Source organism: Schistocerca serialis, chromosome 1 (genome assembly GCF_023864345.2).
Source record: "Schistocerca serialis cubense isolate TAMUIC-IGC-003099 chromosome 1, iqSchSeri2.2, whole genome shotgun sequence".
Classification (NCBI taxonomy): Eukaryota; Metazoa; Arthropoda; class Insecta; order Orthoptera; family Acrididae; genus Schistocerca; species Schistocerca serialis.
The window spans coordinates 523,306,052-523,333,342 of record NC_064638.1 but is presented as its reverse complement, the minus strand read 5'-3'; the positions used below and the strand labels follow the sequence as shown (position 1 = coordinate 523,333,342).

Below are 27,291 nucleotides of genomic sequence, written 5' to 3'. Positions count from 1 at the left end.
TATACAGTGTTCCTCGCATAGTCATCACACTGCATGACAATCATCCCTAATACCGAATTATCAGTCAGTAATGCATCATCATCATCATTATCATTAAAATAATCAGTGTAATCACTCCTTGAGGAGCTCTAACACCATCATCATCATCCAAAAGAATCCCCAACACATCATTTCAAAGTAATCCTGAGTACACAATTTTTTTCAATAAATAAAATAAAATAAGTGAAATACTTTTTTCAACATTTTTGCTGTATTACTTGAGCAATCTTGCACATGAAAATAATTATTAATGGTCTTTTACAAAAATGTGGAATGAAGCATTAGTAACTCTCATATTCAGGTAAACTACATGGTTCCAGAGACCTTTTCAAGTCTCAAAAAGGAGGAGACCTGGGTTCAAATCCCAACCATGGAGCAAATTTTCATTCATCATTTCAGTCTGCATATATACAACTTCCATGTTCTTTCAAAAGATTAATTATCAGTTATTAACTTTATTACTACAACATGGCAGTAGAAATGACAAATATGGTTCCCTACATAAAATGCTGTGAAAAACTTGCAGCAGAGCTGGTATATGACATGGCTGCTTTCACTGGTGGTGCTGCCTTTGATGGAACAAAATAAGCCTGTGACAGGAATGGTGTGGGTGACTCAGGTAGGTCTTGCACCTGTGTCTTCAACAGGGATACCATCCATGTAGCAAGGGGCTGTAAGTGGGAGGGGCATAGGGATGAACTAGGATTCTGGGTGGGCAATTTCTTACACTATAAAAATAATTTTTCTGGTCACAACACAATTATTTGAAAAGAAACCCAAAAGGAGGAAAACAGGAGGCAGGGGCAGCAGATGTACGAGCCAGGCATGTGGCATACAGGCACCAGAACTGGTGAGGTTTAGTGTACAATGAAGGTGATGTAGAGGTGCAGATTAATAGGGGTGACAGGACAGTGGAAAGGGAAACTGTTCAATAGAAGGTGTTAGGACCTTGGGTTAGTGGAGACTGATACCAGGGGAATTATGGGGGTGAAGGATGTGTTGCAAGGATAACTCTCATCAACATAGTTCAGAAAAGCTGGTACTGGAAGGAAAGATACAGACGGAATGGGTTGTGAAGCAACCTTTGAACTTGAGCATGTTGTGATGAACAGCATATTGGCCACTGGGTAGTCAGCTCTCATGGCCACAGTTTGATGGTGTCTATTCATTCTGATAGACAACTGGTTCGTGTTCACATTCACATAAAATGCTGTGTAGAAATTGCAGCACAGCTGGTATATGATGTGGCTGTTTTCACACACAGTGCAGCCTTTGATGGAACAAAATAAGCCTTTGACAAGACCAGTGTGGGTGAATCAGGCAAGCCTTGCATCTGTGTCTTCAACAGGAATATGACCCATGTAGCAAGGGCTTGGAAATGGGAGTGGCATAGAGATGAACTAGGCTGCTGGGTGGGTAACCAAATACCACTTCAGGAGGCATGGGAATGATTATTAATAGAATGTCCTTCATTTCCACACATGATGATAGATAATCGAGAACTGGTGAAGGGTATGGTTCAGTTGCTACAGTCTGAGGTGGTACTGGGTGACAAAGGGGTCATTCATTTGCTGCTGATTTTTGAGGGTGGTGGGAGGATTAGGGATGTGTGATGATGCAACATGGGAAATGTTTTACGAACTAGGTTTCAGGGGCTGAGGGGGGGAGTAGTTCTGTCTGTGAAGGCCTTTGTGAGACCTGCAGTATACAGGGCAAGTGAATTCTTGTCACTGCAGCTATGCCAACCATGGGTGATTCTCTGATGTGGAAGTGGTAAAGTGGAAGCACAATAATTAGCTACAAAGGAGTGTCCAGGATTGTTGGGTTTGTGGATTTTGGGAAGCATGTAGCTGGTGTGTGTGTGGAGTGGCAAGGGGTCATGGGAGTGAGGAGGGGAAAGGGCAGACAGGAGAGAATCTTGTGTGGATCTAAGGATTGCAGTAGAAATTGAAGAATATGTTGAGCTTTTGGGAGCTTGTAGATGGAACAGTCAAACATCTGGCAGAAGGCTTCTGATGGAACTTTTGAATGCAGGAATAATGATTAAATCAGGGTCAGGTTCCTGAAGAGGAGACTTTGTTCTTTGGAATGGAAGGATGATGAGGACAAGTTGGAGTAAATATTTCCTGTAATGTAACCTGGCTGTGGACAGTTGGGAAGGGCAGAAGTTCATGGTTGGATGGTGGTATGAAATGGGAGAGGCAAGATTCAGTGTTGCCGTTACAACAGCATTGGTTGGAGGGATCAATAGTTAAGAAATGTGGCATGTACGTGCGCGCGCACACACACATGCACACACACACACACACACACACACACACACACACACACATTGTTCCAGCTGGACACACAATACCAGGATCTGGTTGGGGTGGGTATCTGCAGGGAAAGAATGAAGTAGGGAGAGGTGGCAGTTGCATGGGCTAAGCATATGACATATGTCTATGGGAGCTGGTGGTGTGTGGCACATGATGAAGATAATGTTTTGGCATGGATGTACATATACTGTAGATCATCAAAGGATTTCTTCTGCAAGGTATTTTTTGTGGGCCTGTCAGTGGCTCAGTGGTTGTGCTGTTCAATGAGTGGTTACCTTTATTCCTAAATTATTTACATACTGCCAGGACTTTCCTTGCAGTATTTATGTTTGTATCTCTGCCAGCAGGTATTGATATGGAGCTAACATGGGCCTCATTGGAGAGTAGTGTGGGAAGCTGTCACATATGCCACGTACAAAGCATTGTATATGGAGAACCATTGCCTCAGGCATTCACCTGTTGGTGGCAATAGGCTATGGCCAGTTGGTTCTTTTCTTTTCCAAACTACTTCAGACCTGGCCTTTGTCTTGCACCATGCTCTGTTTCCACACACTAGTGTTCAGTTGTTCACACTGGTTGCATTTTGTGTTTATCTCCATGCTCATTCTGTAAGTGGTTTTCAGACTCTCTGCACCCCTGTAGACTGACACACATCAAATTTTACTCTCTCTTTTAGGTTTCAGCTCCCAAGTTTTTTTATTGACCCACCATCAACTAGTGTAGTTACATTTGTGCCAACAGTGACGGTTTCACAGTATTGTGATGCCCTGTGCAGATGCAAAAATGGTAACATAAGATGTTCTTACACATCTGATGCTTTTCTTTTTTCATAACATTAATTTGTGGGCACCATAGACCCATCATTTTTGCACTGGCTGAAGGAGCAGTTGAACCTACAGGAGCAACATCAAAATCTGCAGAAGGAGCAGATGCAAGAACTGCTCAAACAGATAGCGAAATTGCTTCATATTCATGCCTTGCTGGTGGTAGACAATGTGCTTGCAAGGAAGCCTTACCCCATGACCCCAACAACCATTCACTATGTTTGACAAGTCTGTGGTAAGGTGGAAGAAATATCTGTGCCAGTTCTTGGCTGCACTTCCAGGTAAGGCATATCATTGATTCAGATGATAAGGCCACCTTCTTATTGTCCATCAGTGGAGGGTTGTACAAAGTTGTACAAAATTTGAAGCCCTCCACACAGCTTGAGACATTTAACTTTGAGGAACTCTTGTCAGTTGCTAACACAGTATTTGGTCATCAAATTCTAGTGGTGGTGGCACAGTGCATTTAAACCAGCACCCTCGGTAGTCATATCTGGTCTGGGTTGCCAATCTGAAAGGTCTCTTATGCAAGTGTCAGTTTGAGTGACCACTACAAACTACCCCAAATGTGAACTGGATAATTAGGATATGATTATTCAGTTATCATCTGACCCTGAGGTCCAAACTAGGTCACTGGCCTTGGTCAACCCTTTCTTGTCAGTGGTGCCCAGATTTCTGAATCCCATGAACTTACAACAGAGGCAAGTGATGTACTTTCCTAGATACATTGGTCCCCCACAAAGCTTCACGGCAGCATATTTTTTTAATGTTGGCCATAGATGGGTAAGCAATTGAGTTTCATGTAGACACATGAGTGATGGTTAGCCACGTTAACTTTGACACATACAGGCTCATGGGTTACCCGAAGTTGCAACGGCCACTGGGTCAAATTGTGTCTTATAGTAAATATTGCATTCCTTGATGGCATCTGGTTCATAGGCTCCATGCTAGAAGAGCACTTACAAAAGCTGGAGGAAGTTTTCAAACATCTTCTTGAGAATGACCTTTACTACAAACTAGTTTTTTTCCCAATGGTGCATTTTTTGGGTCATGTGTTTAGCAAAGAAGGTGAACATGTCAAAGCCATTGTCTATGTACTCATACCCAAGAACTTGAAGGATCTCCACTCCTTTTTGGGCAAGATTTCTTATTATACTAAGTTCATATCCCAGGCCTTGCACATCTTCCATCCTCTTAAGTGGCTTCACCAGAAATGGAATCTAATTTATATTATCTGCAGGCTGTCAACTGACTTTTCTGTTCTTCAAACTGTGTTTGTGCTCCAGTCCCTGTTAGGCTTCCCTTATGCCAGGTAAACCATTAGCTCGGTCTGGCAGTGCATCCTAAATGGCATAGTTACAGTCTTGTCACATCAGAAGTGAGGTGGCACAGAACAGCCTATCGCTTACAGAAGTATTCACTGGTGGAAAAGGAGGGACTGATTATCATTTTTGGCATTTAGAAGTTTCACACTTTCTTGTGTGGTGCAAAGTTCCTACATATCAGTGACCACCAACAGCTGGTTTCCTTATTTGGCCCTTGTTCCATGATACCAGATAGGATTGCCCACCAATTGCAGAGGTGTGCACTGCTTCTCAGTAATTATTGCTATGATACTGGTTATCTTTTGACTGCCCAGCATGCTAATGTGGATGTACTATTGCAGTTGTCAGTGGGACCAGATCTGGATTTTGAAAGACAGGAGAGACTAATTTTCACATTGCTCAATTTTCCAGCGACAGTGCAGCAGGTCATGGTTGCCATGGTCACTGACCCATTTTTTGAAAAATCATTTTGGCAATCTGGACACTCTTTCAGACATAACACTTTCAGCTTCAGTGTCCGTGTAGCATATGTGAAGGCTTCATAATGGTATCACATCAATTAGCTGGCTATTGATTACAGTATTGAACACCTTACATGGGCTTTTGCAGCCTCTGCACAGAACCAGGATGTGCCACATCAGTTTTCCCTTGGCTAGTCACAGAGAACCCTCAGGACAATGGGGAGAGCCCTTTCTTGGAAAGCGTGTGGTTTCTGGCTGTGGATGCATTATCGAATTTTCTGTATGTTGCCAAAATGCTTTCCACAACATTGACTTCACTGTATTCTTGATACCTATCATTTTCACTATTGAGGGCTCCCCACAGACACTCGTATCTGATAATGATTGGCAGTTAATGACATGAAAGTTTGAAGTTTTTGGCATTCAGAAGAGTATTCCCTGTGGTCTACCATTTGGATCCAGTCTTTTGGCTGGCAGGAGGCATGGTTCTGTGGCTGGCAGCAGGCATGGAAATGGATGTCGTGGTGACCCACAAAGATTAACATTTGTTTGTGGTGGATGTCGATTGAGAACAGTTGATTCATCATTACAATCAGTTGCATTCACAGTCTGTTGGATCTGCAACTTTGCTGTTTTCACAGCAGAAAGGTGAAGGGATTGGTTGCAGAATTTTCCCAGTACGAGGCTGCCAACTGTGGCAATGTGCCGCTGCCCCCTCCACTGTCCTACTTTCTCCCAAAGAATAGGGTGTCAGCAGCAAATGCTCCCCTGACTCCCACTGCAGAGCCCATGGATGAGTCCTTACCCCCATCAATGCAGGCAGACCTGCTGTTATGCCAGTCTTCAGTGTTGTCTACTTCATCAGTAGATACACTGCTGGCAAATTGCTTACCCTCTCAGATTTTGCGACAGGGGTCAATACACAAACTTGGCCATTTGTGACTATCAATTACATTTTAAGGGGAGATAGATTTAGTAACTCCATGAGTGGGTATTGATAAGGATGCAGGTGAGCTGCTGCCAATTTTGAGAGAGAGCAGCGTAGCAAGCTGTCACAGTTGGCATGCATGAAGCACTGTATGGGCAGTATCATTGACCCAAGTGTTTGCCTGTCAACAGCTATAGATCAGGGCACATCAGTTATTAAACTGATTTCAACTGCTTCACACCTGGTCTTTGCCTTTCACCATGTTCTGTTTCCACTTTCTAGTTTTCAGTCATTTACATTGGTTGCATTTTTTGTACAACTCCATGCCTGTCTCCAAGCAGTTTTGGATTCTCTGCTCCTCCATATATCGACTTCAACATTGAGTTTCATTCTCTCTTCCATGGTTCACTTCCTCAGTTTTGTTGCTGACCCACCTTCACCTACTATAGTTACATTTATCCTGACAGTGGTGGGTTTGCAGTATTGTCACACACTGTGCATATATAAAATTTCTAGTGTAGTGTAAGTTTTGTATGAGTCTCATTATTGTGGTATCATTCCAATTATCCAGTTCACATTAACATACTGAACTTTTCTACTACTTAATTTTCACAAAATTATTTCACAGATTGTAATCCTCCTTATAGTTCAGAGACATATTAATCAGTTAAACACAATATATCTGTAGAATAACCAAATTATTGCAACTTATAACCATAACTTTAATGTGGTGTAGTCTACACTTGAAGTATTCATAATTAAGTCCTGACTATAGACTAATGAAGAACAGCTCATAGATCTGCAATTTCTTAAGCCAAAGTCTGATCATTTTACTTTCACAACCTGTAAAATTACTATTACTGGTTGTTTGTCAATGGCTCTACTTAGGAGGGTACACTGGTTCCTGTCAGATCACTTAAGTTAAACACCATCAGGCATGACTAGTTGTTGGATAGGTGACCATCCAGGTATGCCACATGCTGTTGATAATTTTCCCTTTGCCTTTATGATGTCGGGGGCAGAAGGGATGGTGGCATCAAGTCCCCAATCACCAGACTTTGTGCCAATGGTCTGGATTCAATTCCAAACCTCTCCTTGTTGTCTCATGAAGTGAGTACGTGAGACATTGTTGATGGTGATCTGTCAAATAGATAGAGACATTGTACTTGGCAGCCCCCTTGGTGCTCTTCAAGAGGAGTAGGCTATGTGACAGCATTGTATTACCCACACTCACACAAACACACACACACACACACACGTGTATTACAGCCATCTACACTTAACAGATACTCTTACACACACAGCTCTCATACTTCCCAAGGAAAAGATGCCTAAAGGCATGAAGGATAGGAAAAAACTTTCCAATTATGTGGCTGAACCTGCTATTTGGGGCCCCTGGGCATTCATGACATACAACTTCACTTTTTTACTGGTTGTTTACAAAGAATATAGTTAGTTAAGCATAAATCTCTGAATTGTAAGGTTATAAAACACATTATTAGATAAACTACAAACACCAGATACTAATAATACTGTTACAGCTCCTCAAGCTTAGGGGTTGTAATATGTCAGAATGACTGAGAGGTATGGTTTGTTTGGGAGAGAGGAAAGACTCATGCTGAAGTGTGCAGAGAAACACAGGCAATTGTGTCATTGGCTTGATTACATTTAAGATACAAAGTGAGCCTTCAGCTGAAGTCAGCAATGGCACCATGTACCATGCACTTGGCACCGGGCACCGTGTGTTAGCACCAATGCGAATTCTGGAATCTGCAGCATTGGCATCTGCTTGCCCAGTTTTGCAGACATAGCAATCCACTCGTGTCATGGCTAAGTGGCCACTGTGTGCGTTAACTGTGCCCGTGGCCTGGAACATGGCTGAATGATCCCTCAACCATAGCTTGTGGACCCCATGTACAGAACTGAAGGAAAGCAGTCAGATGCTGCCATTGTAGTGAGCCTTAGCAGCTCTAGCTGTCAGACCAGGGCAGCTCACTCAGTGTCCGCAGACAGCTGTGCATCCTGGAGGATACAGCTTCATGCCCTTTCCCTATCCTTGCGGACAACAACTTGCAGACCACTGGATATGCCACCCAGAGAGCAGAGGCTAACAGCCCTCTGACTCCTTGTGCTGGTGTAGCTGCAAGGTGAGATGCATCCCGCCACAGCATTGAGGCATCTGTGCAGCACAGCAGAGGATCGAGGTAGCTTCAGCAAGCTGGTTGGCCACCCATATCCATCACCAAAAGGTCATTGTTGTTGGTCTCAAACTTAAATAATTGCCATTTTATCCACTTATAGACATGGACAAAATGGTGAAATGACTGCCTGCTTTGAGCCTCTGGGTTCACTTATTTATATGTCTTTTCCCGATGCCTCTGGTGTAGCTCCTCTCGAGGGGGGAAGTGAAGCTCTTTGATAATGACAACATCAGCTTTCCACAGTACACTTCGGCCGACACAAAGGTCCTTAGGCACTGGTGTAACAGCAATGTATGGATTCTTCACAGCACATCAGTGCCCTGTGCTGCCCTGATTACTTCACATTTGTATACAGTGCTCACCGGGCCATAATTTGTAGCCTGTGAGTGGTGTTGTAAACCTGGCTCACAGAATTGTTTGTAAAATATCAACCTCACCTATGGCTGCCATCCAATATACCACTTGGTCACTGAACTACTGTCTTCCAGCAATAGCTGCGTGAGATTTATGAGAATTTCCCAAATCCATGTCTGTACTTGTTTGAGGCATAACAACACTAATAGTGTTGTTATTATATATAATCATATGCAATAGTATTACCTAGAAATTTAAGAATTAAGAAATCAAACATACAGCAGATAATACAGATTAGTATTTCACTAGTTAAGTATAGTATTTATAATGGTTTTTATCATTGTGAACTTACATTGAAATAAACCATTGCAAAATAATCTACTCATAAATTCTAATTAATGGAGAATATATAGTAATGACAGTAGGAAATAATTTTGACCAGTTGATAGAATAGAAGAGGACCTTGCACAGAAAATGAGTTTTGGAAACAGCACTACAACAGCCCCTGACCTGTGGATGTCACTGGACTTAACAAAGTGTATATGTCCTTCAGAGGGTTTATTCAAAAATGTACCTTCTGTATTAAAGCAAAATTGACTGCCAAGTAATCACTGATCAAATACAAAGTATTTCAGTTTAAAATCAAAACAAAAAATACAATGTTGTTTTAAGTCATTAAATCATCATAATGTTAATCTTTAATGAAAACAAAATAATTCAGACCATATCCTACCCAAATGTGAATTATAGCACAAATCTCAAATCATTAAATCATTATATGCATCGGATTCCCTAGCATTAATCATTGCATAGCAGAATCAAGAAGTTAACTGGCATATTTTTGACATAATCCTCTGTTGGTTACTGCATGGCCCGTATAGTAAAAAGGTTAGCATAACAGCATATTTGTCCATAGTGCAATGATTCCCTACAACTATCTATCACATAACATAAATAATAATTAAATCAACATATGATCAATATTTTGTAACATTAATCATTGAAGTGTGTAGTTACCAAACTAACCAGTGCAACTAATCACTTTTTCACATAATGAAAATTAATAAACTATTTATTATCCTTACTACAAACCATGACATTGCATAATCTGTAGAGAATTCTGAATTTCAAATCATACTTCTCAGCATAAGATATAAGAATGTATAAAGCATTACACATTTCTAGGAAGACATCAATTTTATCACAAGTACAGTGGTTGGACAAAAATGTGGAAGAACCACAAGAAATGCATAAACTAAACTCTGGCTGGACATGCCATGAAGGCCCAATGGTACTGACCAGCCTCCATGTCATCCTCAGCCCATAAGTGTCACTGGATGCAGATATGGAGGGGCATGTGGTGAGCACACTGCTCTCCCAGTCGTACATCAATTTACTAGACTGGAGCCACCACTTTTCAATCAAATAGCTCCTCAGTTTGCCTCACAAGGGCTGAATGCATCCTGTTTGCCAAAAGCACTTGGCAGACTGGATGGTCTCCCATCCAAGTGCTGGCCCAGCCTAACAGCACTTAACTTCGGTGATCTGACAAGAACTGGTGTTACCACTGTGGCAAGGCCATCAGCACATAAAATGCATGCTTGAAAATAAATGCAAATGCCAGCCAAACTTGCAGGTGGCACAGTTGTATTTGATTATAAATGACACCTTTGCCATTCCCTCAATATGTTGCAAGTGTGAGTCATTGTTCAGAACAGTGTTCTGCATAGTTGTGATTGCATTATGTCAGAGCTAAGCGAATTCAAACATGGGCAAATTGTTGATACTCATATGGTGGGTACTTTCACAACAAAGGTAATGAAGTGATTGGCATTTCAAGAGGCACTGAATTGCTTTATACTGCGTATAGAAGAAGTGAAAAAACATCACCCACTATGCCAAAATGTAGATGAAAGTGTGTGTTGAGTGATCATGGTAAACGGTTATTGAAGAGGATTGTATTGAAAAATAAGTGGATGACAGCTGCAAAAGTGATTGCAAAATTAGAGATTGCACTTGTGAACCCTGCCAGAATGAACACAACATGAAGGGAGCCCCATAATTTTGGAATTGTAGGGCAAGGTGGAAATCCAAAACCACAAATCAATGATGCAAATCCCCATAACAGGAAAACTTGGCAATAAAGCCATAAAATCTGCACTAAGAAGCAATGTAAAAACTAATTTGCTCAGATAAGTCTTGTTTCACACTGTTTCAACTTTTGGCTGAGTTTATGTCTTGTGAACACCATTGCGAACCTATGATGTAGACTGCTTGCTGCCAAGAGTGAAGCAAGGCAGGAGCTCAGTGATGATTTGGACAGCCATATCATGGCATTCCATGGGTCCAGTGGTTACTCTGCAAGGTCACATTACTGCCGAAGACATGACCATTTTGTTTGATCAGGTCCATCCCATGGTGATGCTGTGTTCCAAGATGACATGGCCCTCATTCACACAGCCAGTATTGTCCAGAACTGATTTTGTGAGTATGAGGGTGAATTGTCTCACCTTTACTGGTCACAAAAGTCACCAGTTCTTAATGTTATTGAGAGAGAAGGATGCATTATTGCTATTCATCTCCATCATCGTTACCTGAACTTTCCACATTTTTGTAGGAAGAAAGGTATAAGATTTGCTTGAAAACCATACAGGACCTGCATTTATCCATTCTGAGATGAGTGGAAGCTGTTTTTACCGCCAATAGTGTTTCTAAACTGTATTAGGTATGGTAGTGTATTGTGTTTTTGATGTTTCCTTATCCTTGTCCACCCCCTGTAGATTATAATATTTACTAAGTAAAGTTCAACAGAGAATTAATCTTTATATAATCACTATAAGAATTATTAGTTCTCAGCTTTCAGAGTACACCAGAAATCTAGCTTAAAACAGTTAAATGTAATAAATAATCATTAATAAGTCTTGGCACAACATAATTTCTCACTTGAACCTCAGTATTACAAAATTACTAGTTCATACAATGAGTAAAGAAAGTAAAAAGTTTTTTTTGTTCTCCCACCCATGAAGATAAACCTGTATAAATTGCATTTGTTTCTCTACTGTTCATTAATCTGATAGGTGATTTCCTGTGTTTCTTAGTTGTTACAATCTGTGGTACCTTTTCCATGAATTATACATAATTCTGCTTCTACACTTTACCTGTAGTCTTCTTCTCACACCCACTTGTTCAAAGAAGCTATAGAAATACACAAACGTGAGGAGAACTTCAACAAGAAAGAAGAAATCCTCAAGGCAAATGGATCCTGGCTTCCCATGCTGCATTGAATGATTGTGGAAGGCAGCAAGAGAAGTGTGTCAGAAAAGACTACAGAGAAGCCCTTGGATGTTGGTGTGTCAGGTACACACAGTCTATGGCCATGAGCTTGGCTCCAGCCCACCACTGGCAATGGAGGGTGAAACTCTGAAAATGCCAGCCACTCATGCTGGAAAAACATCAGAAAAATCATCAGACAAATGTTGGCCGAAGAACCTGAGACAAAAGCCAACAGCCAGTTTGTCAACATGTGGACATGAAAGCCTGAACTATTTTGTATTACACCTCTGTGGGGAGGAGATTTACAGATGGTACCAATGTCTTGACCAATGATGGAAGAAGAAAGTGTGATTGATGACCTCTTTTACCTTTCTGTCACAGTGCCAGGATGAAGATGTTATATTGAAGTTCTTGAAATGTAAGGGCCTATTCACCACCACAAGAGCGCATCATATCTATGACAGAATGGAACAAGCTTTTCTTCATGAGCTAATTCATGCAACATGGAAAGACTTGGCAAGAACAGATGAGGAACTTTTGGACTTTTTCCTTCAACTAAGTAGCAGAATGCATTGAGACAACTGAGACAAGATTGACAGCATCACTCACAGGAGCATGCATAATGAATTTGAGCACTGCACAGAGTGACAGAAGAAAAACTTTGCAAGGTGCCAAAAGCAGACTGACAAAGTGATTTCTGACATGTCATGCACAGTGGTCAACCCCTCTGAATGACAATTGACTGAAGTGAAAGTGTCTGTCCTTCAAAAAGGAGGAAATTTCACTACCATCCCGAGAACTATACCTGTGGAGGACATCATTGCTAATACCAAAACGGCCATTCAGACCATTCCTTGTGAAAGAGCAAAGGAAATATGCACTGAAACAGTTAGGATACTGCACCGAGCAAAACCACCAGCTTGGAACCTAAAGAAAGAAGAGATATAAGCTATTAAGAATCTTAATGCTGACAAGAGTATATTGATACTGCCTGCCGATAATGGAAATGCGACAATCGTAATGAAGACTGAAGATTATGAGCAGAAGATCCTGGTTCTATTAGGTCTGATGACATACCAAAAACTAAGCACAGATCTGATGCAGCGTATCACATGGACTATGAATCGGTTAATGAAGGTGTCTTCTCTGCCAGCAGACATACAGAGGAACCTGTGCAACACAGAAACCCTACCACATTGGCTGTATGGATTACCTAAGATCCATAAAAATAACATTCCACTAAGACTGATTGTTAGCACTCCTGGCTCACTGACATATAAAGTGGCAAAACACTTGGCCTCTCTGCTCCAGCTGTACATGGGAAAGACTGACACACACATAAAGGACTTAAGACATTTTCTTGAAAGCTGAAGAAACTAAAACTTGCACCAAATGATGTCCTGGTCATGTCTAATGTTGTTTTGTTGTTTATAAAAGTGCCACTGAGTGACTCTCTGGAGCACACTGGTTCTGTTTTCCTGCAAGACATCATAAAGCTCTTTCATGCATGTCTTACCAAAAGGTACTTCACATGAAATGGCAACTTTTACGAACAGCTGGAAGGCATCGCCATGTTTAGTCCTATTAGTCCAGTCTTCATAGAACATATTGAGCACAGGCGCAGGACTTGGCACCATGTAAACCTAAGGTGTGGTACAGATACAATTATGATACCTTCGTTGTGTGGAGCCATGGTGAGGAACAGCTCGGTGACATCCTCAGACACCTGAACAACCTCCATACCAAGATAAAATTTACCATGGAAGTATAAAAGGACAAAAAACTACCATTTCTAGATGTGCTGGTCACAAGGGATGGTGAAAACCTGGAACACTGTGTGTATCAAAAACCCACACACAAACAGACCGATACCTGCACAAACTATCAAATCATCACCTGAACCAGGAAAGAGGCATGATTACTATGTTCATAATGTGAGCAAGATGAAAAACAAAATTAATATTAACATAGTGTTTGCCACAGTAATTCCAAGACTTATTAGGTACCATGCATTGCTTAGCTTCTTTTATATATTTTCTTTGTGTATTTCCCATCTAAACCAACCTGGAACTGAATTCTTAGAAATGTTATGCTCTTTATTGACTGACTAGTTTTGTCATTGTACTGTATGTTTATATTGTTTTTCTTATTACTTGGTCTGTGGAAGTTTGAAATTATTCTTTTTCTTCATTGTCAATTCCTATATTGTTATTGAACCTGTTCCACACATTGCTCAAATTACCTTTAAACATTCTTCCCTCTGACTGACACACCTGTGTCATTTACAAACTGAATAATATTTTGGGAATATTTATTTGCTATAAAGAGGTATGAAAAGATCCCAAGAAGAGGTTTTTGGGGTACACTATGTTTAATACATTCACTGACAGAACTATGTTAATTTAAATTGACATTTTGGAAAATCCACGATGGAATGTAACAGTATTATGAGAAGGAAAGCTGCTACTCACCATATAGCGGAGATGCTGAGTCGTAGTGTGAAAATCTTTTTGTTGTGCCTATCTATGACTCAGCATCTCTGCTATATGGTGAGTAGTAACTTTCCTTCTCATAATCTTGTTAAATTGACATTTTCATACAACTGGATACAAAACAACTATTTCTGTCCAGTCTGGTATTCCGTAGGTGTCCATAGTGTGGAGTTTGTAATTTAATGTGTTGTGATCAGTAAGAAAATCTTTGGGGAGGTCAAGGCATACACTAGTGGAGGACATTACTTAAAATCAGAAATCTAAGTTGATTTACTTGTTATGACAACATATTGTGCTGTGGAAAGTAATTGGTGTTTATGCAGGAAGTCTGAGAGTCTATTTTGGAAAAAAAAAGTGTGGTATATTTGAGGAACCAAGTGCATTTGCTCACATATAACTTATTAGATGAATCCATTGAAATGCCCCATTTTATCAGGCAATTGCTGTGGTTATAGAATTGGGTGTAGTAAATTATAAGTTTTTTTTTAAATTCATTTAGGTTTTTATTGGAGCAGCAGCATTCATCATAAATGATGCTCATAAACTGAAAGTGAATTTTACTTTTCCTCTGGGTACTGTCACATACACTTTCTTATCTGCACGACCTCGAGAGCTGAGTAGAGCTGGGCTCTTCATTCGTCCATTTGGAAATGATGTAAGTAACATGTAAATGACTCAGTTTGTTGCTTTTTATGTTTATTATTTTAAATGAAACATGTTTAGTTCTTTACGGTTTCTTTCTTTCTTATAATGAGTTATGAAAAAATCTTGTACAGTATTTCTTGCCATCTTAGTGTGGTCTCTTGCTGTTGTAAGTAATGTCCAAACACTAAGTGTTCCTATGATAGATGTTTTTAGGTGTCTCATATCCCCTTTATTATTATTATTTTATTATTTTTTTAGCATCCAATAGATCACACATGTGATATAGGATTTGTCATTTGATTACACGTAACACATAACAACACATCCACATAATAGATTGATAAACATATACAAACAGCAAAGAAATTCCATACACATAGTACATAAGTAGTGTACAAGAACTTATTACCCAAAAAACAAAAGTACGTGCTCATGATAAACAATTTTAGATCATGAACTGTGCCTTATATACAAAACGTATTACGGATATTTAACAGATTTTTCCTAAGTACCATAATTACAAAGTTAAAAACATCATTAAATTAGTTTGAATTTTTTTAAAAATAAGTACAGGTTTCAATCCACAGTCTGAGACAGGTATTCATTTACACTGTAGTAGCATTTTTCCATCAAGTATTTTTTTACTTCATGCTTGAAATTATTTTTGCCTTTCAATTCTTTAATTTGAGATGGAAATGCGTTTAAAAGCTTTATTCCTAAGTGGCTAACATGTTGCTGACTTCTAGTTTTTGCTACATAGGGAATGTGCAAGTCTTTACAATGCCTTGTATTGTGATCATAGTAGCTTGAGTTGGTTTGGAGATCACAGTTATTTTTACTTATCATTTCCAGGCATTTAAAAATATATATTGATGGTATTGTAAGTATCTTTAGTTGTCTGAATAAGTGTCTACAGTGGGTTTGTGGTGGGCTTTGTGTCATGATACGAATAGCTCTTTTTTGCATAATAAAAATGTCATTTAGTCTTGACCTGGTTTTTCCCCAAAAACTTATGCCATAGCTTGCAACTGATTGGAAATAACTAAAGTACACTGCTCTAATACATTCTTTGCTGCATACCTCAGATATTATTCTAAAGGCAAAACATGCTGAGCTAAGTTTCTGGATAAGATATACACTGTGTTCATTCCAGTTTAAATCTTGGTCAGTTCGCATTCCCAGAAACTTTGTGGTGCACACTTTTTCTGTTTGTTTGCTATCCAGCATAAGGCACATATTTTCCCCTTGACACTTGCTTCCATACTGTATAAAGTTTGTTTTCTTTGTATTTAATGTCAGCTTATTTCAATAAAACCATGACTGTATGTATGAGAGCATTTTCTCTGATGTAGTACACAATGATTCTTTTATATCACTAATTATGATACTCGTGACATCTGCAAATAGTAGAATTTTGGCTGAGCTGTCTGGAGCCTGTATATCATTGATATAAATTAGAAATAACAATGGGCCAAGAATGCTGCCCTGTGGAACACCTATTTCAATTTGTTTTGGTTCAGATATGAGTTTAAAATTGTGAAGATTGTTGGATGACCTCAGCTCAACAACTTTGACCCGTTTTGCAGATAAGATTCAAACCATTTTTTAACAGTACCTTTGATGCCTATTGCTTCAAGTTTCTCTAGTAATATTACATAGTTCACAATATCAAAGGCTTTGGATAAATCGAGATTAATTCCAACAACCTGTTTATTTGACTCCAAATTTCTTACTATTTCTGTTGTGTAGTCCAATATGGCTGTTTCCATACTGTGCCCTGCTCGAAGCCCATGTTGACTGTTATTTATTAGTTTATGCTTTTCTAGATATTTTGTAACTCTGATTTTCATTAATTCCTCAAGTATTTTGGAGAAGGCCGGGAGGAGAGATATAGGTTGGTAATTTTCTATTTTATGTCTGTCACCATTTTTGTATAGAGGTATCACTTTAGAGATTTTAAGTTTGTCCGGAAATACCCCTTCACTAAGGGACAAGTTTGCTATGTGCACTATAGGTTTGACAACACATGGAGCAATTTTCTTAATTACTGATACAGGTACATCATCCAACCCAGAGGTCATTTTGGATTTCATGCATTTAATGACTTTTAGAACTTCATGCTCATCTGTTGGGATTGCCATCATGCTGGTATTTACCATTGGAGTCGTCACTGTTGGTTGTTGCTTAAATTTACTACTTACAGTAAGCGGAATATTTACAAAATAATTGTTTACATAGTGTGCCATGGCATCTTTTTCTATGGGAATATTTTCATTATTTTTAAGATTGATTTCCTGTTCTTTAGTTTGACCCCCAGTTTCTTTTTTTACCATTTTCCACATCATTCTGGACTTGTTACTAGCCTGCCTTATTAATCTGTCATTACTTAATAATTTTGCTTTTGCTTTTACTTTGCGGTAAGTCTTTTTGTATGTCCTCACATACTCAACAAACTGCTGATCAAGACGTGTTTTTAACTTTAAACTTAGTAATTTCATGGTTTCACTTGACTTTTTAATTCCGGGTGTAATCCAGGTCCCTTTGGATCCAGATGATCTATAACTCAAAAGCTTTTTTGGGAAACACATTTCAAAGTATGTCATAAAAGTGGAAGCAAATATATTGTAAGCATCATTTGTGTTTGTTTGTGCCAGGACCTCTGACAAAACTGCATTTTTTAAATTATTTTTGAACTGATTACAATTTTCAGTAGAGAAAAATCATTTGTACTCCTTTTATTTTCCTCCTCCTTGGGAGTCGCAGTGAGATTAAAGGTTAGTGCATTATGATCTGATAATCCTATATTCACATTTGTAACTGCAACTTCATGTGTGTCTACATTTGAGATGTTATCTATTAGGCTTTCACTGGAATCTGTTGTTCTAGTGGGAGCTGATATGTGGGGGAACATGTTGAAGCTTTTTAGTGTGTCTAAAAACTTGTTTTTTACTGGACTCTGGACCAATAGATTAATATTAAAGTCACCACAAAGAATTATGGTAGAGTTCTCATTTGAGAAAATGTTGAGCATTTCTTCCAAATTCTTAAGAAAGACTTCAGTATCTCCAGATGGTGACCTGTAAATTGCTGCAACAATTATTTTCTTCTTTAAACTATATAACTGAATGGCTACTGCCTCAAAATCCTTTTCTATGATTAATGGTTTAGCCTCGTATCTTAACTTAAATTTAAGCTTGGGATTTAGATAAATGCATACACCACCACCTTTGGCATTTTGCCTACAGTACTGACCGGCAAGTTTATATTGGTTTAAGTTTATGCTGTTTAGTTCACTGTCCCTGCACCAATGTTCCATAACACATAAACAATCAATATGGTCACTATTTGCTGCTACCTCAAGCTCAAGGTACTTGTTTTTAAGGCACTGAATGTTCAGACTCATAATTCTTAGCTGATTTGAACAATCCGACTGACCTGTGACTTTACACTCTGTTGATGCATTTTCTCTTACACTGTTACAAGATTTCATACCTTGTTGTAGATTCCTCTGCTTGCAAACATTTCCCTGTTTTGTGCTGTTGTTCACTGTTTTGCCCCAGCAAAAATCCTGGCTTCTCAAGGGTGGCTGCCTTTCTTCTGGTGTGATGATTGCTCCTATTACCACTGCTGTTGCTGTGTGCCGTTGCAGTGAATGCCAGTGATTCTGGTTGCTTGGTTATTGATGTTGGAACTACTGCTTCTGATGTTGCTGTGACTGCTAATGATTGTGGTTGGTTGGTTTTTGATGCTGTAACTATTGCTTCTGTTGTTAGTTCTGCTGCTGCTAATGTTGGTCCAGTAGTAGGTTCCTCTGTTGCTACTGCTTTTTGGATGGTCCATTTGCGTGCTGCTGCTGTTTGTGCTGGTGTTTCTACTATTGGAGATTTATACCATCCCAGTTCAGTGGCTGTCGCTTTGTAATTACATTTAATTGCTGCCCTTATTAAGGTTCCTAACCTGGCATTCTCATTTCTGTCAAGCCCATGTTTCGTAAAACATTCTCTATCAAGTGTGCTTGAGTCAATTAATTTCACATTGCTGAATAGTCTACAACTACTTTTAAGTTTCGCATTAATTCTGTGAATTTCCTTATTCACACATGACCATTCAGGTAAATCATGCCTGTGGGTAAAGTTTACCAGTAAAATGTTTGTATTTGACAGTACTAGCGAAACACTCAAGAGCTGTTTATACATTTTCATAGCATTGTTTTCGTAAATGTCTTTAGCTCCAGCACAAATTACAACACTGTCCTGCTTGTCTTAGTTGTATTTTACGATGTTTTTCGTCACTTCTTTGAAACCAGTACCTGGTTTAACCATGCCTGTGACTGTCGTTGATTTACTATTTACTTGCAGTTCTTGAGAAATTCCTTTGGCGTGACTATCTCCAAAGACGTCGACTTTTGATTCTTTCTTCTTTGTCACACACGTTGGTTTTTGTTTATTTGTATTTTCACTTTGTTGCAATACTTCGTATTTGTTTTTATCACAAAATGTGATAGATTTTATGGAGTTTGTTATTCTTTTAGTGGACAAGGGACTACCTTTGAGCGACACTTTTATCCACTCGGACATTGTTTCCCTGTCTTGCATCACTTCACTAGTGTTTTGCTTATCCTTATTGCAGGCATCTCTACTATTCGACAGAACACTATACCTGTTTTTAACTGCAATTATAATTTCATTTACTGCCTTTGATGCCTGTCTATCTCTTCCTTTCCGCTTCTCATAACTCACCAGGTTCCCGTTTTGTGGCTTAATTGTTTTATCATTTAGAATATGGCACAACTTCTTCAGCTCACAGTTTTCATTAGTTATATGTGAAATCTCATGACTTAGAACATCTACAATTTTTTGTAAACTTGAAATGCGTTCGTTTAGTTTTTCGATTTCACTTTTACGGTTTTCACAGGATTCCTTTGCACATATGTTCTTATTTCAAAAACGTTACACCTTTCCAAATCCAGTCTTTTGTAAGTACACCTTCTATCATCTTGTAAATACTTATAGTCTGTGCTTCTTGCAGTGTACTGTTCATGTATTTTTACTGTGTTAACTATTACTGATCTTGAATTATCATGAATTTCCAACAAAACATTAGTATTGTTTCAGCTTAATTTATTTCTATTTTTTTCAGATTTACAGATGAAGATACTTCTCTCCATCATTTTTTAAAGTATTGCATAAATTACTCTTTTTGGAACACCATGTAGAAATACTAATATTCCAAATGCTGTACTGTTTGTGTTATATTATCCTTCTCTTAAGGTTTTTAGTCCTCAATGTTCCTTTCATGCAGCTTCATCAGCTGTTTCATGTATGATCAATCATAATTTGTGTCACACATCATATACTTTGTTTGCAAGTGTTTCTGTTCTCCATATGTCTTTGATTACAAATTACTTTTGCAACAACAAGCACTCCATTTTTCCCAGAATATTATCAAAACATAGTTTGTTATCACTCAGCAAAAATATTAAAGCTTGCCAGAGTGTCCTGTCTCATTTTCTGGAAAGAAGGAAGGTTATACACTCCTGGAAATTGAAATAAGAACACCGTGAATTCATTGTCCCAGCAAGGGAAAACTTTATTGACACATTCCTGGGGTCAGATACATTACATGATCACACTGACAGAACCACAGGCACATAGACACAGGCAACAGAGCATGCACAATGTCGGCACTAGTACAGTGTATATCCACCTTTCGCAGCAATGCAGGCTGCTATTCTCCCATGGAGACGATCGTAGAGATGCTGGATGTAGTCCTGTGGAACGGCTTGCCATGCCATTTCCACCTGGCGCCTCAGTTGGACCAGCGTTCGTGCTGGACGTGCAGACCGCGTGAGACGACGCTTCATCCAGTCCCAAACATGCTCAATGGGGGACAGATCCGGAGATCTTGCTGGCCAGGGTAGTTGACGTACACCTTCTAGAGCACGTTGGGTGGCACGGGATACATGCGGACGTGCATTGTCCTGTTGGAACAGCAAGTTCCCTTGCCGGTCTAGGAATGGTAGAACGATGGGTTCGATGACGGTTTGGATGTACCTTGCACTATTCAGTGTCCCCTCGATGATCACCAGTGGTGTACGACCAGTGTAGGAGATCGCTCCCCACACCATGATGCCGGGTGTTGGCCCTGTGTGCCTCGGTCGTATGCAGTCCTGATTGTGGCGCTCACCTGCACGGCGCCAAACACGCATACGGCCATCATTGGCACCAAGGCAGAAGCGACTCTCATCGCTGAAGACGACACGTCTCCATTCGTCCCTCCATTCACGCCTGTCGCGGCACCACTGGAGGCGGGCTGCACGATGTTGGGGCGTGAGCGGAAGATGGCCTAACGGTGTGCGGCACCGTAGCCCAGCTACATGGAGACGGTTGCGAATGGTCCTCGCCGATACCCCAGGAGAAACAGTGTCCCTAATTTGCTGGGAAGTGGCGGTGCGGTCCCCTACGGCACTGCATAGGATCCTACGGTCTTGGCGTGCATCCGTGCGTCGCTGCGGTCCGGTCCCAGGTCGACGGGCACGTGCACCTTCCGCCGACCACTGGCGACAACATCGATGTACTGTGGAGACCTCACGCCCCACGTGTTGAGCAATTCGGCGGTACGTCCACCCGGCCTCCCGCATGCCCACTATACGCCCTCGCTCAAAGTCCGTCAACTGCACATACGGTTCACGTCCACGCTGTCGCGGCATGCTACCAGTGTTAAATCCTGCGATGGAGCTCCGTATGCCACGGCAAACTGGCTGACACTGATGGCGGCGGTGCAGAAATGCTGCGCAGCTAGCGCCATTCAACGGCCAACACCGCGGTTCCTGGTGTGTCCGCTGTGCCGTGCGTGTGATCATTGCTTGTACAGCCCTCTCGCAGTGTCCGGAGCAAGTATGGTGGGTCTGACACAACGGTGTCAATGTGTTCTTTTTTCCATTTCCAGGAGTGTAATTAAATGTACTGTCATTATTGTTGAAGAAGGAACAGAAGTGTCAACTGCACATGGATGTACACGAAAATTAATCATGGCATTTGGGGGGAGGGTGGTGGGGGGGGGGGGGGGGGGATTTGGAGACAGTAGCCATCCAGTTATATAGTTTAAAGAAGAAAATAATTGTTGCAGCAATTTACAGGTCACCATCTGGAGTTACTGAAGTCTTTCTTAAGAATTTGGAAGAAATGCTCAACATTTTCTCAAATGAGAACTCTACCATAATTCTTTGTGGTGACTTTAATATCTTCTGAACAGATAAGCAAGTATAGACAGTGGGCCCTTTGTAACATTCTCATTCAAACAGTTATGTGTAGTTTATTTTTGTTGCTAGATCATTTTTTACAATGGTATTAGACATGTAATGTAGCCAGATTTATACTGAATAAACAAAATTAACTAGGAACTTATCATTTTATCATTGATACACAAAAACAAGATTTGAAATAATAATAATAACAGATAATCAATATGAACCAGCTATTGTAATATATATATATATATATATATATATATATATAAAAACAAAGATGAGGTGACTTACCGAACAAAAGCGCTGGCAGGTCGATAGACACACAAACAAACACAAACACACACACAAAATTCAAGCTTTCGCAACAAACTGTTGCCTCATCAGGAAAGAGGGAAGGAGAGGGGAAGACGAATGGCCTGATGAGGCAACAGTTTGTTGCGAAAGCTTGAATTTTGTGTGTGTGTTTGTGTTTGTTTGTGTGTCTATCGACCTGCCAGCGCTTTTGTTCGGTAAGTCACCTCATCTTTGTTTTTATATATAATTTTTCCCACGTGGAATGTTTCCTTCCATTATATATATATATATATTTGTCTGCTTGTGTCTGTGTATGTGTGGATGGATATGTGTGTGTGTGCGAGTGTATACCTGTCCTTTTTTCCCCCTAAGGTAAGTCTTTCCGCTCCCGGGATTGGAATGACTCCTTACCCTCTCCCTTAAAACCCATATCCTTTTGTCTTTCCTTCTCCTTCCCTCTTTCCTGACGAGGCAACCATTGGTTGCGAAAGCTAGAATTTTGTGTGTATGTTTGTGTTTGTTTGTGTGTCTATCGACCTGCCAGCGCTTTTGTTTGGTAAGTTTCATCATCTTTCTTTTTAGATATATATATATATATATATATATATATATATATATATATATATATATATATATATATATATATATATATATACACATTTTTTGATGCACAGTAATGATAAATACTGACAGTCAGCATTAATTTACGCAAGAATCTTGCATACGTAAAGAAAGCTGATGAAGTTAAATATTTATGCTTCACTGAGAATATACTAATACATTCACACAAATGGAAAATTATTTTTAAAATCATATATGTAAGCCATACTGCAGAAAATATTTAGACATGTAGACATATTGAAAACTGTTTGAAATTGTATTTGCGCAAATACACTGAATCAGGAACATAAATTTCAACTAGGTCTATATGTTCTCAGCTTTATTATCAGCACTACGCTTGGGTCTTCCTTTTTCCTTCTTTCAGGAAGTTTGTTCCATACAAAAAAGAAGTATTTTGCTCCACATTTCTCGTCTTATATACAATTCCACTCCTAGCCTATCTTTCCTTAGAATATGAGTCATAAATGTTATTTGCTGTGTAACAAATTGCATGAATTTTAACAACATGGTGGCAATCTGTTTAAAATTGGATGTGGTGCCCATAATTAAGATGCAGATAAGAACTACTATGTACAGGTACTGAACTTAAAAGTTTATTGCTGTATTAATTACGTAACCAACAATAATTGTAAATGATGATCATGAATCTGAAAACTGTGTATATGCCACACCTTTCTGTAAATTCTTTCACACTTAAATTTTACATTAATGGATAACCTGGTGCAAATGACACTGTTGAAAACAGTGTGTTTTTGATGATGCATTCTTTTATTAAACAATGGAAACTCCAGGTTGGAATATCAACAATGTAAGGGAAAGATAGATTGCTACTTAGCATAAAGAAGTCATGTTAAGCTGCAGACAGGCACAATTAAAAGACACTTACACATTAACTTTTGGCTACAGCCTTTGTCATAAAAAGAAAGAGAAATGGACACACATTCATTCACACAAGAATATGCACATCATGTGGAAAGGAAGTACTGATCTGGAGGGGGCAGTGAGGGGGAAGGATAACACCAAACAAAGCTCTGGTGAAGGACTTGTTTTAATTGTTCCATCTGGGGTGATACTGGGTGACAAGGGAGGCATTCATTTGCGGCTGGTTCTTGGGGGTAGTGGGAAGATTGGGGCTGTGAGAGTAAATTACATGAGAGGTCTGTTTTCAAACTAGGTAGGAGGGATAGTGCTTGTATGTGAAGACCTAGGTGAGACCCTCAGCGTACTGGGTGAGGGAGATGTCACTGCAGATACATCCCTGAGTGGCCAGGCTGTACGAGAGAGATTTTTTTGGTGTGTAAGGGATGACAGGAATCAAAATGCAAGTACTGTTTGTGGTTGACTTGTTTAATGGACAGAGGTGTGGGTGAAGTCATCATGGAGGAGAAGGTCAACATCAAGGAAGGTGGCATGCCAAGTTGAGGGGGACTAGGTGAAGTGGACTGGAGAGAAGGTATTGTGGTTGTGAAGGAATGAAGCCAGAGTGTCTTGGCCGTGAGTCTAGACCATGAAGATATCATCAATGAAGCTGAACCAGACTACGGGTTTGTCATTTTGGGAGGCAAGGAATGTCTGCTAGGTGGAAGGCCTCTGTTAGTTATCTGACTGCTCCACCTATGAACTCTGTCAGAGTAATCCCCTCCTACAGGTCCAACATAACCTCCAATCCATGGTTAAAGCCTTAGGCCCTTCCCAGAACCTCATCCCTTAATCTATTTCCCTCCCCACCCCTGCAACACCCCACACACCCACCTTTTACATGCTCACTAAAATCCATAAATCGAACAATCCTGGATGCCCCATTGTGGCTGGTTATTGTGCCCTCATGGAAAAATGTTGGTCCTCATTGACCAACACTTTCAACCAACTGCCCATAATGTAGCCTCCCACATCAAAGACACCAACCCCTTCCTTCACCAACACTCCTCCATCCCCACTCGTTTACCTCCTGGATCCCTGCTTGTGACTGTCGACAATACCTCACCATACACCAACATCCCTCATGCTCAAGGTCTTACCACTATTGAACACTATGTTTTCTAGTGTCTTTCAGACTCCGAACTCACTATGTCATCCCTTATATAGCTAACCAACCTTATCCTAACTCACAACTTCTTCTTCTTTGAATGGAAGATATACAAATAAAATCTGCAGCACAGACATGGGCACTTACATGACACTCTCCTGTGCCAGTCTGTTTATAGGTTATCTAGAGAAGACATTCTTAGCCATCAAGAAGCCAGGCCACCTGTGAAAGCAGGCATGTCATATACCAGCTCTGCTGCAATCACCTCACAGCTTTTTATATTGATATGACTACCAACCAGTTGACCACCAGGGAGAACAGCCACCACCAAACTGTGGCCAAAAGCAAAGTACATCACCCTGTGGCACAACATGCAGCTGAACATATCTTGCTTGATTTCAATGGCTGCTTCACTACTTGAGCCATCTGGATTTTCCCCTCCACCACCTGCCTTTCTCAACTGTGGAGATGGGAGTTACCCTTGCAACACATTCTCTGCTCCCAAATTTACCCCAGGCTCAACCTTTGGTAACATACTCTCCCCACAACCTCCACCCAAAAGTTTCCACCCCCTCTGTCCTATCAACTCCTCCCTATTCTTGTCTCTCGCCATCTGCTCCCTGCCAATGATGCACCCACCCATCTTTTATTGCTCCTCTCCTCCTTCACTTCATCCTCCGCCCCCCCCCCCCCCCTTCCCCACCTCCCTACCCTCCTGACACTGGGCCTGTCGGCAATCTAGTCCCAGTACACTCCATGATACAGCGCTCTTCTCTTCCGCCACCCAAGGAATGCTATCCTTTGTCCGTCCCTGCCTCATCCACATTGGAGCTTCCATTCCACATGATAGTTGCATTCTTGTTCGAGTGGCCAAAGATGGCAGTCATGTGTGCATGAGGTGTGCTTGTTTCTGTGACTGAATGTGTGTGTGTGTGTGTGTGTGTGTGTGTGTGTGTGTGTGTGTGTGTGTGTGTGTGTGTGTGTGTTTATCTTTTCTTCTGGTGGGGGCTGTGGCCAAAAGCTAATGTGTGTCTTTTAATTGCATATGTCTGCAGCTTAACATGTCATATTTATGGTAAGTAGAAATCTATTTTTCCCTCACATTGTTGTTATTTTATTAAGATCCTCATACAAAGAACTCATTGTATAGTGATGGTTATGGGGACAATAATATAATTACATTTCCTTATTCTTACTGAAAAATGAAAACAAGTGCAAACAAAAAAGGAAACTGAATGGATATTTATTTTATTCTCCAAAGGAATTTAAATTTTAGTTTGGATCATAGGTACAATGAAATGTGAGAAAGTTTATCCCAAGATAAATCATGCTAATGTGGAACTGTTCACACATTTCTAACAAATCTTTTAAAGTAGCTTTTAAAAAGGCACTCCAATGTTTTACTGAATTTATGTGGATACTTTATGGGCTTCCTGTGCCACAATAGTTCTCACTGAAAACTGTACTTGTTATTAAAGAAAAGTAAAGGGAGCATTAAATCAAATGCTTCACACTTAGCAATATTTAGGCTATGATGCTTCATGGTATTTATACAGTCAACCCTAAGGACACAGTGGAGAACATAGATATATAACCATTGATGAGATAAGTCTCCTACTGTTTTGAAACTTTATTCCACCGTATCTCGTACTTCAGACTCAGATATAAAGATATATTCCGCAAATCAACAGCTGAACACCATGACAGCAAAAGTTTACTGATATGATCTGCACTCATTTTATAAGTGAGTACTATATGTTTGTAGAAACTTGGCAGATGACATAACTTTTCTATCCCTTGCAGACATGGCTATGTGTTGTGGCATCAGTACTGATGATGGCAATGTTATTGTACTGGATGAATCATCTAAGTGTGGTTCCCCGACTGAAAAAGGTCAATGGTCTTGCAAAAATGGTGAACTGCTTTTGGTACATGTATGGTGCCCTGTTACAGCAAGGTAAGGTGTAACTCAGTTTTGGTAAATTTAATTTACATCTTAATGTGTAAAATTTATTATAACCTAAAGTTAAAAATTGGATAATATACAGTTAAGCAATACCCAAGGGAAATGAAGGAACACAGAATCAAAACAGATTTTGTGACAAAAACAGCTAACATACACAAGTATAAATTGAAATCTGAATTCTCACCACAAATAAGGAAATGAAATGAGTGTATAGCATTGTTGGCTGCCAGGCCCCTCTTCAGGGAAGTTCGGCCACCAAGTGCAAGCCTTATTTA

General features: G+C 40.0%; 1 protein-coding gene across 2 annotated transcripts in view; it reads left to right on the top strand.

Annotated features, from left to right (window-relative positions):
* The window catches only part of LOC126474501 (ionotropic receptor 93a), a 198,241-nt gene that overhangs the window by 99,800 nt on the left and 71,150 nt on the right, over positions 1-27,291 (top strand). For both annotated transcript variants that reach the window (XM_050101977.1, XM_050101971.1), the window contains exons 10-11: positions 14,715-14,870; positions 26,854-27,007. In XM_050101977.1, coding sequence (XP_049957934.1) covers positions 14,715-14,870; positions 26,854-27,007 — 310 coding nt within the window. The remainder of the gene's footprint in view (positions 1-14,714; positions 14,871-26,853; positions 27,008-27,291) is intronic.